We start from the raw sequence: 14,447 nt of genomic DNA on the forward strand, positions 1-14,447 counted from the left end.
TATCTCATTAAAAGTAAAATGTAGAGCAGCATCCCGCACGGCCTGAACCGGTGTCGCGTTCGCGGGTGCCGCTCCATTTAAAGCCCTCGAGAGCCCGCTGGGCTCCCCCGGGACCGAAGAATCTCTAATGAGCATTTCGGGCACTTGTCGGGAACGAAAATTACCAATCTAAGGGCCCCGCGGCGAACAGGTTCTCGCTTCGGGTTGTGTTCTTCGCCCGGCCGTCCGGTGCTGGTCCCCCACAGGCCGCCGTCAACTTTCTAACAAGCCTGACCAAATATTTATTTGTCGTCGGACGGTGCCGGCGTCCCCGGTATAGAGAAGCCAGGCAGTGATGGGCAGGCAAACTCGCTCGCCATCACTTTGTACGCGCCCAGCGAGATGACGTGATCGGAACACATTTGCCCAACGGAACCGAACCGCGGCTGGCAGGCCGGGCAGGCCCAAACTGCGAACGCAATTCACACATCATTATGCTGCGGCTGTTTATGGCACTTAAAGCGAACGGGCGGCCGCGTGCACAGTCCGGTCCGGTGCATCTTCTGGCCCTCGGGCACAAATAATGGGCCCGGGCCCGGCCCAAAAGTGGCCGCTGTAGCAGTCGTCGCTCGAGGTGTTAACGTGATTTGTATATTTTGTGCACGGAATGTGCTGCAATTTTTACGACGCGCCATCTGTACTTTTTGCGCCAGCCCGTCCAGCTAACGAGTCGCAGCAGCAGCAGCAGGTGAAAGTGGCCGTCGGATGGTAAAGATTAATGCTTATGACAAATTATTCACTGACCGGCGCGTTCGACGGATCCTGGGGAACGAAGAGAGAAACAAAATGGTGGCGAGCTACACCTTCTGATAACATATACTTACCAGGAACGTCTTTGAAGAGGAGTCGCCCCGGTCTCCAGGAAGCTGCATTGAAAAGCCCTTCCTTTCTCGGTCTTCGGATTTGCATCCCGACGATCTTCTCACAATTGGCAACAAACACACAAGAGCTTCTTGTTGTCCTGGGCAAAGGTGCCGGGTGCCGCAAATATTGGTTCAGAGTGTGCTAAGCCGATGAACCAAAGTCCGCCTTTGGTCACACTTCTCGGGGGTCACACAATTTCTTTGATCGAAGATGACAATAAATGCTCGAAAGCGGAAATCAGCATCACTCGACTCGCTCTGAAGGGCCTCCGCCGACCGCTTCGGAGTCAATGGCTGCTCGTCCTCCACCACCACGGCTTTGTGGGAACACGGTCTTAGGTGTTCTTAAAGGACGCTCTTAATGTTTCTTCGCCGCGCACGAGTGTCCTTAAATTTCATTATTCAGGATTAGCATCTTGTGCGCCCGTCCCCGGATGGGCGAACGCAAGTAGCCGGAGCGTTTGACATTGTCCGCTTGCCAAAGCCGACCGGACGTACCCGGAAACCGTAATTAACCGTGCCGAAACCGAATAGGATTAAAGGGAAAGCTCGGGGGACTCGGAGAGGACACAATCGATTCGATTCCACGCTTGACCAGCGCCGCTGAGGCGAATAGCTGAAGCGGAATCGGGCCCGCTCTTGTTTGCTGCCGGTCCGGTTACCAAAAGGTAGGTAGCTCCGAACAAACCCCGGGCGGAACTAATGGTCCGGTCGCATGTCCTTTCGTGTTAACGATGTCCGCCGCCGGACCGCAAGCCGGACCCGGGAGAAAGTGAGCGCAAACAGGAAATGATCATAAAGCGATTATTGACAGTGATATTGTTGCTGGGCACAGTGTGGATCGAATGGGTCAATCCTCGGGGACTCGGTTTTCAATCGGGCGACACACAGGAAGCTGTCGTTTTTTTTTTGGTTGTTGTTGCGCTTTCAACGAGAGAAAAAACTACGCAAAACAATGGGCCAGGATCACGGACGAGGAAATAAAATTTCGGTGAAGTGTGACCCGAGAGAGAGGTTGATGGGAATTGAAAAATCTCCTCCGTCGCTATTTCCTGTGTGAACATTCGGCGAAAACTTTGAATAGAACTACGGACATGAATACAATTTGTCGTGGGCTCTCATTTGCAACCCGAGTCGAGGACAACCGTTGAAAGACGTTGCTGCATTCCAACGATTGAAGATCCCTTAACAGATCGGGACATCGGAAGTACGGTCGAGGGACACTGAATTGTGCGGTAGCCACAGCCAAGTTTCGGACAGCTTCTGGTTGACCATATAGAAACACCACGGAGAACACGGTAGGTGTCTTCTGTTGGCTGGAAAAATAAATATTCCCAATACTTTTGTTTGTGTATTTTCGATCAGCAATTGTTTTAAAAACTTCACTACATAAAATCGGATCGATCTTTTTCATCGCCGCCAATTCTCTGCGGCGTACTATCTTCCTCTCCAGTGCTTCGCGCGTCCTGCTGCCGTTTCGGTAAACACACTACATAGATTTTTGGGATTCTCGGTTTCTATAGGGTTTGTTTTGCTCCACTAGGCGCAAGTAGTAATTCAGTACAGACAAACGAACAAACCAAAACTAACAGAAAACTTGTTACACTCTACCCTGGCGTGACGACGTGAATGTGGCTCTGTAGGATCGTTAAACGAAGATACTGGCGCGGGTTTTACTAGCGTTTCACTATCGCTCTCTCCTTGATTTTGTGTACAGTGTCTACAAGGAATTGTGGAGATTTGTTTTTAACATACACACACATTTTAGAGAAGTAAGGAGATTGATAGTTGATCAATAAATAGGGAGGACTTTTTGCCACAACAGACACACTTTTCACCGTTTTGCTTCGTTCACAACTCAACAAAAAACTCATTTCGTTTTACGTACAACAGTAACTCAAACATTGACTTCACTATAGCCTACACGCGCAGTGACGAAGCTTAACTTGGTCTTGCTTTCTCGATCGCGATCGGCACCGATCGGCCCGGATTGGGTCCTCCGCCGTTTGAGCAGCGTTCCGTTTTGCGCTACTTTATACTTTTTTTTAGATAACATTTGACTATCATCATCCTTTTCGAGGAAACTAATAAACGTGCAGAGCAAACAACGCTTAGGAAACGAATAAACATTAGGTAACTTTCGAGCCCCCCCACACACACACACTTAAGACGCTCTGTTAGTGCGACTTTTTTTTTCGCATCGAATTCTTACAAAACACAACAAACAATGCCGTAGTGTGAACTAACCGCCGTGCGGTCGAGCAGAAGGAGAACTTAACGATAAGAAGCAACTGATTAGCGGGGCTGAGCTGGGTACACGTGTACTGGCACACGTTCGGAACCGAATACTGGCCGCTACGCGGCATTTCATTTCAATCACAACCATTTTGTTCCTCAAACCCCAGAGAACATAAACCAGAACCGCGGTGTGTTTGGGACATAACTTAAACGCACGCACTCGAACAAGCGGATGATTGCCGCGTTAGCCTCTCTCTCTCTCGGCTTTGTACCGTGCCAGTGCCAGTGTTTGATTGACCCGTATGTGGCATGCCTCAGGAGTGCGTGGAGGCTTAGAACTTAGAGCTGTGTGCCAATCCTTCTGCGCATCCTCCTTCCAGGATCGAACTCGCGATCGGCTTAATCGTGTAAACAAACTGAGCCTAAACCTTATCGGAATTTGCCCCTCGGTTCCCAAGGGTCCGGGTGTCAACAAATCCGTTCAGTGACTCAACAGACGAACAGCAGCAGCAGCACGCGGGTGCTTCTAATGACTGACCCTTAATCTACTACGGCAACTACATGGGGCTTAATAGAGCGGGGATCATGTTTGTGATTTGATTTAGTGCAATCTGTCCCAATCGGTCCGAGTTTGTGGTGTGTGTGTGTGACTTTCACTTAGCTTCTTTGGGGTTTTGTATGCCGCTCACACACTTTATGCTCCGGAACCGGACCGGATCGTAATTTGCCGTTCCCCATCGTTACATTTGGCCTCACTGTTAAGATTTGGACTATTTGGACGCGAGAGCAGAGCATCAATGGTAACAGACTGGCCCCGCCGCGGGGTGGTGGACAAACAGGGGGAAACAGGTCAATTGCGAATAAAAATCTAATCCTTAGCCAGGTGCCTTGGACACGTCGGCAAACAAGCAATCACTAGCGCAATGGCATTTTCTTAAATCGCCCGGGAAAAGGAATAGAGTTTGATATTTGGAGGAGGTGTTGCTTCTAGCAAACCGTAAAACAAACAAAAAAAGAACGAGAAAACTTAAACGCACCTACACATTACGCACGATTCATCAACCCTAACACTTATCTCTTATTTCGTTATTTTGCTGGTCCTCTGCTCTGCTGGGGTTTCTGTGGTTCGTTCTGCTCATCCTTACGGGTCCTTATTGGTGCCGTATGATTTTAGCATGCTGCTCTGTGTGGTTTTGTGTTTTTGGTACCTCCGACCGAGAATTTGTCATCCTCTACAGTTTATTACAGAGTTTGGTACACATTGTTTGAGAATAGATCTAAAATGCACGTACTAAGTAACGAGAGTTGAGCTGCGCGCGTTCCTACCGGCCTTGTGTATATGGAGAATGCATCGGCGTAACAACCTAACCCGAGTGGTACACAAACATCTTTTGGTAAATAAACACACGTTCGATCACATGATGATAATGGTGGCATCGGCATCATCCGATACTTAACTACGGTAGTGTATGTGACAAGAAGCACAGAAAGTGTGTGACGAAAGTGGCGAAACTATTTCTTTCGTTCGCCTTGTCAAAAGAGAAACATTACTAACTAATGCGCGCGGGTAGAACGCAGCATACCGCTGCATATGCTAAACTGTAGTAAAACTAAAACATAACAAGACATGATAAATACTCTCACCAAGAGGTGAGTAGTTTGAATACCCGCGCGCGCGCGCCATCATCTAGTCGATAGTCGATCGATCGATCGATCGGTCCCCGCAATATGTTTCTTCTCGAAACGATGCGGCTCGTCGCGCTTACGATCACCGATCGTGCGTCATGCTTAAAAGACTAACACTCAACCCTATCGTTGAACTCCAACATCGAAAACACGGAGCTCTACTAAGCGGTACTGCATGCGGTACTATTACCAGACCAGCTTTCGTGTGCTATCCATTCAACGGAACTCAAATGGAGGTAAATGGCTCTCTCTCTCTCTCTCTCTCTCTGTGCTTGACTGCGCTCTGTTCCGGTAAGCGAAAAATCGCCCCACAGGACACACTGCTCAACGGACAAACCTTCTCGTCGCCTGGGGGGGTTGATAATTGAACTTTTCAACAGCTATACGACATAAACAAGGAAAACAACAATAGTTTTCTCGGCCTATGTGCCTGCTCTGTGCCTAAAACTACATCGAAAACATAATTACATCTACAATGCTGCTTTGAAAAGGGGCGCGCGACTAGTGGTCCGCCTTGCCCAAGGATTGCGCCCCTATCGGTGCTACTTTAGCACGTCGTTTCGTTCCCACAAACACACGCCTACATATATGCCTTATGCTAAGATCATTTCTAAACACCTCTGGCCCGATCGCTCATATCACCGTTCGATCATCAACACGATCACGATCACATCGTACCGTTTTTTCTTGTTTTGTTTTTTGGTACCATTTCCAATGCCTCACCACGCCATTCCGACATTCCAGCGCCGCTAAGAATGCACAACAAATAGGGGGGCCACTAACCTCGCTTAGTTGATTGCCTGTTCCGTCATCTGGCGGCAGAGAAACTCGAGCCGCGTGTTGATATCGCCGATGCTGTTGTTGTGGCCAACGTTGTTGTTGCTGCTGCTGTTACCACCAATGCCGCCGGTGCTGTCATTGCTTTTCACACCACGATCATTCTGTCGATCACCGACACCCCGGACGTTCATCGAGGACCCGGAACTCGCCTTGCTTGCCGGTCCACATGGTGCCGTCCTGTCGCCACCGGCCCCGCTACAGTTTTCGGCCGATACGGAATTGAGGTTCGATAGGAATACTGGAGGCACCAGCGAGCCGGACCCGTGGGGCGTTATGTTGCTGAGAGAGTGACGGTGGAACATAAAGTTCGGATGCTGCATGGCCGGTGGTTGCAACGACGATGCTGCCGCGGCCGGATGTTGGTGATTGGAAATTCCCGACGCATGGGGATACTGCATTTGGTGCGGTTGTTGTTGCTGCGGCAGAGACGAATTGTTGCTACCGCCACCGGTGGCCATCGGTTTCATACCGTGCAGCGATACCCCGTTGCCGTGTGTCGTAACGAAGCTGGGATACGAAGAGCTCTTGTTGTAGTTGGCCGTACTACCGTTGGCGTTACTGGCCGCGGTATGGTGGAAATATTGCTGCCCCGTCGATCCCTGAAGTTGCCCGCCCGGAGGCAGAAAGTACGGAATCGAGCTCTTGCGGTGCGGTTTGGTTTGTGGTTCGTTCAGCACACCACCACTTTTGTGTTTGTTATTAACGGGCCATCTAAAATTGAACAAAACTGGTGTCAGAATGAAGCGCACAAAACGAACGAACGCGGCCGGAAGTTACCTCGGCTTACTGATACTGCTGTTGACACCGGCAGCAGTGAGGTTTTTCGGAAAATGACCACTCTTTGGTGCGAGCTGCATCTTCAGCTTCGACAGTTTGTACTTGTGGTCCTTAATCTGGACAAAGTGCGCAACGAAGGCATCGTTGTGCAGGGCACGCTCGAGAATCCACAGGAATATGTTCAGGTACTCTTCATCCTGCTGGCTATTGATCGGTCGCAGAACTATTATTGAACCCACTGGAAGAACGGATAAGAAAGCGTCATTGGGGGGTTGCGATCTAGTATAAACCCAGAGTACGGTCGATCCTTACCAAGGTCCAACACCTTGACGAACTGTCCCGCAACATCCTCACGCTGATCGATACCGATCGGCTTCATCGGCGTCAGCACGATGTTCGTCAGTTCCTCCAAAACCGTCGCCAGTTGTGGCCCCGCCGTTTGGCCGCCGAGTAAATCCTTCTCCAGTTGGCGCAGAACGCTGAAGCGTTCCTTGAGCTTCTGAATGCATAGAGCCAATTTGTGGCGAGCCCCCTTGGTGACACTCAGATTTTGCAGGTACTCCTCCGTGATGTCGAGCATCTGATCGTACGTGAGGTTCGAAAACAGCCACACATACTTGTGCAACCGCAGGCTCTTCAGCCAGTGCGCAATGCTCGACATCCCAAGGTTCGGCTGGCCACCGTACAGCTTCATCAGACCGACCGGTCCCTGGTGGTGGTGCTTGAACTCGTCCAGCTGCGTATCGGAACCGCTGGACGTGAGCGACGACCGGGGACTCTCCATCGTGAGCGAAAAGCTGCGCGGTTTATTCTGCAGCATCTGCAGGCTGGTCAGGTTCTCGGCCGACAAACATTCGTTGTTTTGCTTTTGCTGTGCGTACAGCATCTCGCCACCACCAACCGGCATTCCGCCGAAGTTGGCGGCAATCATTGCCGCGGACAGGGCCGACGAAGGCGTAGTCGTTAGGCTGTTCGAACGACGGGTCTTCATCAGCGTACCATCCAGATCATGGTCGAGGCCGGAGGTTCCACCACCACCACCGTAGGCATTGAGCAGCAGCGGAACGCATAGAAAATCGTTGCTTACGTTGCTGTTGAAGGAGACCAACTTTTTGCCACCGGTACTGGCGGTGGTACTGGCCGTATTCCGTTGCCTCAGATAGTTATATTCGTCTTCGTGATCGAAATCACAATCGTAGTCAAAGATTTCGGTGCCATTTTTGCTGAACGACACGTGATGGTCGTCGGTCGGGGAATCGTACAGCAGGGATTCTGTTGCCGCCGTTATGAGATCATCGGTCACCGTAGTGGACCCGTTGCCGGCGATCACCGACGAGTTTGGGTGCGATGCTTCCGGCTGCTGCCCGACTCCTGTGCCCGTTTGACTAGAGGCGATCAGCGCCGCTGTGGTGCCCGTGCGGTGCTGCTGAACACGGACAACACCAAAATCGGCGCTAATCGTCGGTGGCGGATGTTGTGTGGACGATTTTAGGAGCTGCGAAGCGGCACTATCGAGACAGGAACTGGAACTGGTTGGTGAGCTGGAACTCGACGAGCTGGACGAAGTACAGTTCCAATTCGACACGCCACTGCCGGTTCTACCCATTGCGGCCGTTGTGGCCTTCGTCTGGCACGGGGCTGGGTGTGGCGATGTGCCACCGGTCGTCAGCGAGGAATGAGAGTGTTTCTGCGAGGCACCCGAGGGCACCATCTGCGTTTGAGTCAATGAGTGTGTCGACGAATGCGTCGAAGGAGGTGGCACCGGTATGCCAAGCGTGCCATGTTGCCACGGAATTTTGCCCGCTCCCGCGGAGACCGTCGTTGACAGAAACGGACCTTGTGCGTTGCCACCTGCAACGGTGGCGCTGTTGTTGTGTTGAAAATAGTTGCGACCCTTGCCGACGGAGGCGGGAACCCGCTCACCAGTGGCCGGCACGTAAGACGTCGAAATGAAGTCTTCCAAGTGCCGCAACAAGCAGCTCAGAATTCTAGAGATCGTATTGGGGCAAAATAGAAAGACATGTCAGCATTTGGACCTAGCCGTTGCCGCTTCTGGGCATATGCCTACCTGCGATCATCGTTGGTTATTGCCGGATGGATCAGGAGATAGGAGAGCGTCTGCTGGACGATCTCGGTGGGCACGAGCTGTCGGCACGCGTCCTCCACTGCGCCCGGTATTAGTGACATGTACATGCTCTTGGCAACATCATTGCCCGGCGTCAGAAGCGGCAGATAGTTTAGAATGTCCTTCAGGATATTTTCCATCGTTTCCGGAGGGCGTTCTTCGTGGTCATCGACTTTCTGTGACCGCAACGCCATGGGAACCATGCGCGGTGAGGTGATGGTGGCCGTTACCGAGGACGATGCAGTGGACGAACAGGACGAGGACGATACGGAGGATTCGTTGGACGACGGAGACAGGAGATTATTGCTGACGAGATGATGGTGCTGGTGGTGGTGGTGCCCCGACGGACCATGCGTGATGGACTTTTTCAGCAGCTCGTACAGTGACGCAGACTCCGGCTGGGCTTTGAGATTGTTATTCACACTGTTTGTGTTGTTGTTGTTATTATTCAGCTGCAGCCCTCCGGTGAGCGAGGAACCAGCAGCGGCATGGCCACCACCACTTAGCTGGTAGTACCTCTGCACCAGCATACGGAGCAGCGTCGTGTCATTGGCCCGTGCTTCCAGCTCGTGCAGCTTCACCTCGCTGGGGCAATTCTGCGCAAGGTTGTAGTCGATCGACACCTGCAGAAACTTGAGATTTACGGACGGGACTCGCTTCAGGAGCGCATAGAGAACGACGGTTCGCTCGCAGTCGTTCCACTGCTCGAACAACGACGTGACCGTGCTGACCTGTTCACAGAACATTGTGGAAGGATTACCGCCTGGATATTTCATTGCAATCGACGAGGGGCTGTTTGTGAGCGGTCGGTCGGCGGCGGACAGGCGGAGAGAGGCCGTGTTGGCAAGTTGGTTGAGATCGTGTGTCAGCTGGTCAGCGGCCTAGCTTCAGCTTTTCTGTTTTACGTATCGTTGCCACATTTGGTATCTAAAACGAGAGCGGAACAAAGTCAAACATTAGACATCAGGGTCTTCAGGGTCCCAACCCACTACGGTATAAATAACTGCGACCTACAGCGCAGAAAGTAAGCAATTTTTACAAAAGATCGGGACATAGGAACATACCCCCCCGGACGGACCCCACAGTCGGTCATCTGTCCCGTGCGTGCGTGGTTGAGGTTTTGCGTAAAATTCCGAAATTAGACATAAATCAGGTCAAGCGCCGGTACGCGTCAGAAGGCGCGCATAGGAGGAGGGTTTCATAATTCATCCCAAAAGCGGCACAAAACAGGGCATTGTGTCTTAAACGTCGTGGTCGGTCGACGCAAGTACCGACCGCAACACATTACCCACGGCTTCTAGTCGTGCGTAGCGCCAAAAGTGCAGAGGAATCCTTTCTGGCGCCGTCCTCACGCTGCGTCCTCTAGAGACGTGGGTCACGTTGGTTGACGCAGGGATAACAAACGCACACACACCTGCACGGAGAGTGCACATTTGGCGGTCATCTAAATATTGCGAAGACGTAAACGGTGGTTGAGAAGAAAATGCCTGACAACGATCGGCACACCGATCACCGCCATCATCATCATGGCCGTCGTCGTCCCGCGCACACACTCGGTTCGCGTCCTATCTCCCGTTGGCGATCATTTCTTATCGATGTTTTGGTTTTCGTTGCGAAACTCTAGTTGTTTTCGCCATCTCAACCCATCCGGCCCGGTTCTTGCTTCGATCGATCCAGACTTAGGCAGATGATTGGCCATAGATTGCCGCCTGCCGTGTGTCGAACGATTGACGAAAGGTCGACCGACAAACAAACTGACTCAGCATGCTACGAACGGTGGAAAGTTTTCCCTTCAAACTAAGGGATCCGGGGCGTGAGACGCCGGCAACAATTCCGTTGCCAAAAAAAACACACATCCACGGCCGGCGCTCGTGTAAGACAAAACAGAGATTTGTTTAGAAAGTGGCAACCGGCGGCAATCGGGTGACACAACAATGACGACAAGTGGCGTCAGATTGGAGCAGCAGCACGAACTCCTCATCTTTTCGTCGGTTACTAAGACGACCATTTTTGCCTTTTGTACGCCAAACGGGCTGATCCACGTCATTTTGTTCGGTTCCATTTTGGGAGCTTCCTTGAAAAGGCCATTGCTGCCCAGTCGGCGCCATTTTTCGGCCGCGAAGGATAATGAACCCTCGCGAAAATGACGTCCGCCGACCGCTTCGAGAGCTAGACACGTTTTCGCGGACCGACACTTCCACATTACGCTGCTTGGATGATGGTTTTGGGGACTTTTTCTCAGCACCGGCGGCGTATCCTTCGACCGCATAAAGCGTACGTATTGGGGAGATGGCGCATGGCAAGAAGTTTGGTTACCTTCCACAGCTTCCCATTTTGCGTAGAATTTGCGACGGCCAATCGCGATGGCGGACAACAACCATCACCTCCTCCTCTCCGCGAATAGTGCGAGGTGTGAAGAGGTAAAACAAAAAATCCCGTGCTTGATTGACAACTTCCTGTTTGAGGAGACATTACAAAAATAAGAAGGTGGCCCCCCCAGAAACTGAACTATTCAGCGGCACACTGACGCACACGCACAACTACTACCTTCGCCGCTTACCTCTAGATCATCTCGCACCGAGGAGCGCGCACTTCCGACGCCCAGCCCAGGATGCGCGCGGCAGCTGTGGGGCCGCCCGCGTAGTGTGCAGGGCGTCTACTACCCCGTGTCTTCGCCTTTCCGCGCTATTCCGTTACTTTTCTTCTCGCGTCGCGTCGGTTTTTTGCGTTGCACCAACGAGGAAAGGAATTTCGCCAAATCGCGACGGCGAAGGTGTCATCCGTTTCGAATCGATTGTGACAAAAGAGACAATCGGACTCGGATGCGCGTCAGGACACGACAAAGAATACATACACACGAGCACACACGCGCAGAGACACACAGCTGGGTGGAAAATTAGGAAATCGTGATACGCCCGTGCGCTTCACATCAGGTGCAGAGAGCAGCTACACACACTTTTTGGTTCCCGTTTTTGGAGGGAACGTAAAACGGACGGAACGGAGCGATCGAACGGACGAACGAAAATAAAACAACGGGTGCCGTACTGCACAGGATTCCAGTACTGGCCACCGCGTGTGTCCGACGGAAAATTCCGTCAATTTTCTCCCGACCCGAGCACGCACAACGCACAGACAAATCGGCGGTGGCCAAGAGAGTTCAGCTTCTCCGCTGCTGCTACTGCAAAGCTCGTGCTTTTTTCCTTCACTGCGCAACTGACAACTCCGTTGACAGCAGCTCGCCTGATGACAGCACCAACAGGAGCACGTTCGCACAGTCACGCCGTCTGGGGCGAATCGTCCGCAGACCGATATTTTCTTTCAAAATTGAATTGGCAAAAAAACACATTCCGATGCCCGGCTTGCAGGCGCGGGAGTCTTTACTATTATTATATTATTATTATATATTATATTATATTATTATTATTGTTAAACTCATCGGTGTAGCGTTTGGGCCACTGTTTGCTAACGATATGCAGATCTTTTGCCACCCACCAGCCCGGGCGGACGTTTTGCATCTCCCTAGCCAGGACCTCGTTGCGTCGAAAGTAACCGATCGGTACACGGCTAGGAAAATCCAGATGTTAGATACGAACTACGGCCGCTGCGGTCTGCGGGGCTGCCTTGTTTGTTAATCTTCTCCTTAACTCACCGTACACGACGAACGGTGTGATGCCACAATGGTACAACAATTCCAGCACGCTCAGAATGGATCCGCCCATGCACAGTCCAAAAATACCCCCGAAAGTGGCCACCAACGATTGCCACGTCAGGTATGGTTCGCGCCGGTACTTGAGACAGTTCGTGGATCGAAAATGTACGTGCAACAAACCGTAGGCGGAAAAGTTGATCCCTGGCCTGCAAGAGCAGTCGCATGAAGGTACCGTCCACCCATTTCCGGCAGCGCATACTTACGCAAACATATCGCCTTCGGTATAGGCGATAGAGTTTGATATGGACAGCACTTCATTTTTCTATCGGAAAGATACAAATATTAATAATTGCTGGACACTGATCCCCTATGCCACGTACTTCTATGGTGCAGCTTGGAAAGCAGTGGCACTTGACGTTCTTCCATACCGACAGCGACGGGGTGGTAACATTTTCCGACTCCGATGTAAATAGGGTGTGTTCTAAAACGAAGGTAATAGAATGTCCTGTAATGTAATCATTCCAGATCATCCTTCTTGGCGCAAACCTTTCTCCTGCAACAGACACGGTAGATCGCGGAAGCCACACACCGGGACACGCAAAACTTGCAACTCCACAATCTGCTTGAACAACGGAACGCAATTGCAAACCCGGTGCCAATGGCGCTGCTCGCACTCGTTCATGCAATTACTGTGGGTGTAGCGCAGTGCTGCGGTTATAGTTTTTTCCCCATCAAACGCGCATCCTCGCCGTTCTACGGGCATTGCACGCATTGCCGGACTCGCGGAGATTATCACGGGCAACACGGACACATCCGTTTCCATACCACGCTGTACGATCGCCGTGTAGTCTGAGGCATCCGGTATATCGAAAGACTGGTGGACAAACACCTTTACCCCGTACGTGAAGCGATGCGGGGCGGTGTAATAGCTTTCCCCGATGTCGACTAGCACGGAAAGTCCTTCGCCCTTGCCGATCCCGGTTACATACAAGCTTTCCGAGGCATCCCGATCGCCTGCTCGCGTGTTGATTGGTTCCAGAAACTGATCCACGTTGTACGAGCAACAGTAGCCTGCGAATATTTTCGTCCTTCGGAACACCTTCGCACAGGGCACCGGTTGAGTTAGCCAGAAGCAGTCTGCCATCATCGTTTCGCAGGGTGGGGCCACTTCGAACGCAAGTCGCTCTGCGTCGTACCCTTTGGACAGAAGGAACTGTTCCAACTCCAGAACCCGATCGCTGACCGGACGATAATCATGCAGACGTGGCAGGGCGCCCAGCAGATCTACGGTATCATTTTCACTCATCCCTAGATCGATTCTGTTTTTCGAAATGACTTGAGATATGATAGCCTCACAATACCTAGAACAGATGTGTCTCGATACTTACAGCTGCTGGCTGAGTTCTTTCGCTTTGGCAGAGTGTATTTTGTTGATGTTGCACAGCGTAACCGAAGGAAATGGGATCATTGAAACGGGGAACGTTGTTGTCTCAATGGTGGTTAGTGTCGGGTTGGTGCGGAACTGCTCCCATGCTGAGTATCCCAGCGACACTGTGAAGCCTAGTCCCACTAGGGAAAACACGCTCCAAACGATCCGCAGAAGGCACCCTTCTCGACCTGAACCTGCAATGTAGCGTAGTCCGTGGAGGGATGAGCTTTCACAGAAGATCCAGAACGTGCGTACGATTGCCATGGCCACCACCCTAAGTGTTTCGAGAACTCGCCTGCAGAAACCCATTTTCAATGGGAAAAGTTCCCCCAAAAAGGGAGTCTCGGACGTATTTATAGGTCATATTTGATCAATTATTAACAGTGGTGGGGAAACGTTCCCTTCGGTTTTGAGTCGGTTTGGTTGATGTAACGCTTGGCAATGAATGGAACGGAGTTGTAATAATATTGGGAGGGCTAATAAACTAATTGAAGTGTCGGCATGTGAAGCATGTCGGCTTATGCTTAACAATAAACATGCGGACAGAGTGCACAACAAATGTTGTGTAGAGTCCAAGGTTTAAAGGTTCGATCAACAAACAGTAAAAGTAAATTTTCACACCTCATTTTTTCATCCAGAAAATAAGGCGGCTTTCGACTAGGTAAACGTGACACCCATTTTGCTAATTATTTCTACGAATTATCTTTATTTCTAGCTGTATTCGCTGCTCCATTCTGAGTGGATGGTGCATTCCGTACATGCTAATTTCACTGCTTATTCATTCACATGATAGGCATCTAT

The 14,447-nt window shown here is 51.2% G+C and overlaps 2 protein-coding genes across 2 annotated transcripts; both read right to left on the reverse strand.

The window, feature by feature from the left end:
• Positions 1-4,841: 4,841 nt before the first annotated feature.
• On the reverse strand, positions 4,842-9,344 carry LOC128266994 (protein Smaug). The gene is made up of 5 exons (XM_053003784.1): positions 8,822-9,344; positions 8,512-8,740; positions 6,756-8,431; positions 6,444-6,681; positions 4,842-6,377 (listed from the first exon to the last, which is right to left on the reverse strand). The coding sequence occupies exons 1-5, from the start codon at positions 9,342-9,344 to the stop codon at positions 5,615-5,617; spliced, it is 3,429 nt and encodes a 1,142-aa protein (XP_052859744.1). The 3' UTR covers positions 4,842-5,614.
• A 125-nt stretch (positions 9,345-9,469) lies between these two features.
• Positions 9,470-13,910, reverse strand: LOC128266996 (sodium channel protein Nach-like). The gene is made up of 8 exons (XM_053003786.1): positions 13,841-13,910; positions 13,606-13,750; positions 13,043-13,536; positions 12,764-12,925; positions 12,598-12,698; positions 12,481-12,539; positions 12,218-12,423; positions 9,470-9,495 (listed from the first exon to the last, which is right to left on the reverse strand). Exons 1-8 carry the CDS (start codon positions 13,908-13,910, stop codon positions 9,470-9,472), a joined length of 1,263 nt encoding a protein of 420 aa, XP_052859746.1.
• Positions 13,911-14,447: the final 537 nt, after the last annotated feature.

This window comes from Anopheles cruzii, chromosome 2 (assembly GCF_943734635.1).
Source record: "Anopheles cruzii chromosome 2, idAnoCruzAS_RS32_06, whole genome shotgun sequence".
In the NCBI taxonomy this organism is placed as follows: domain Eukaryota; kingdom Metazoa; phylum Arthropoda; class Insecta; order Diptera; family Culicidae; genus Anopheles; species Anopheles cruzii.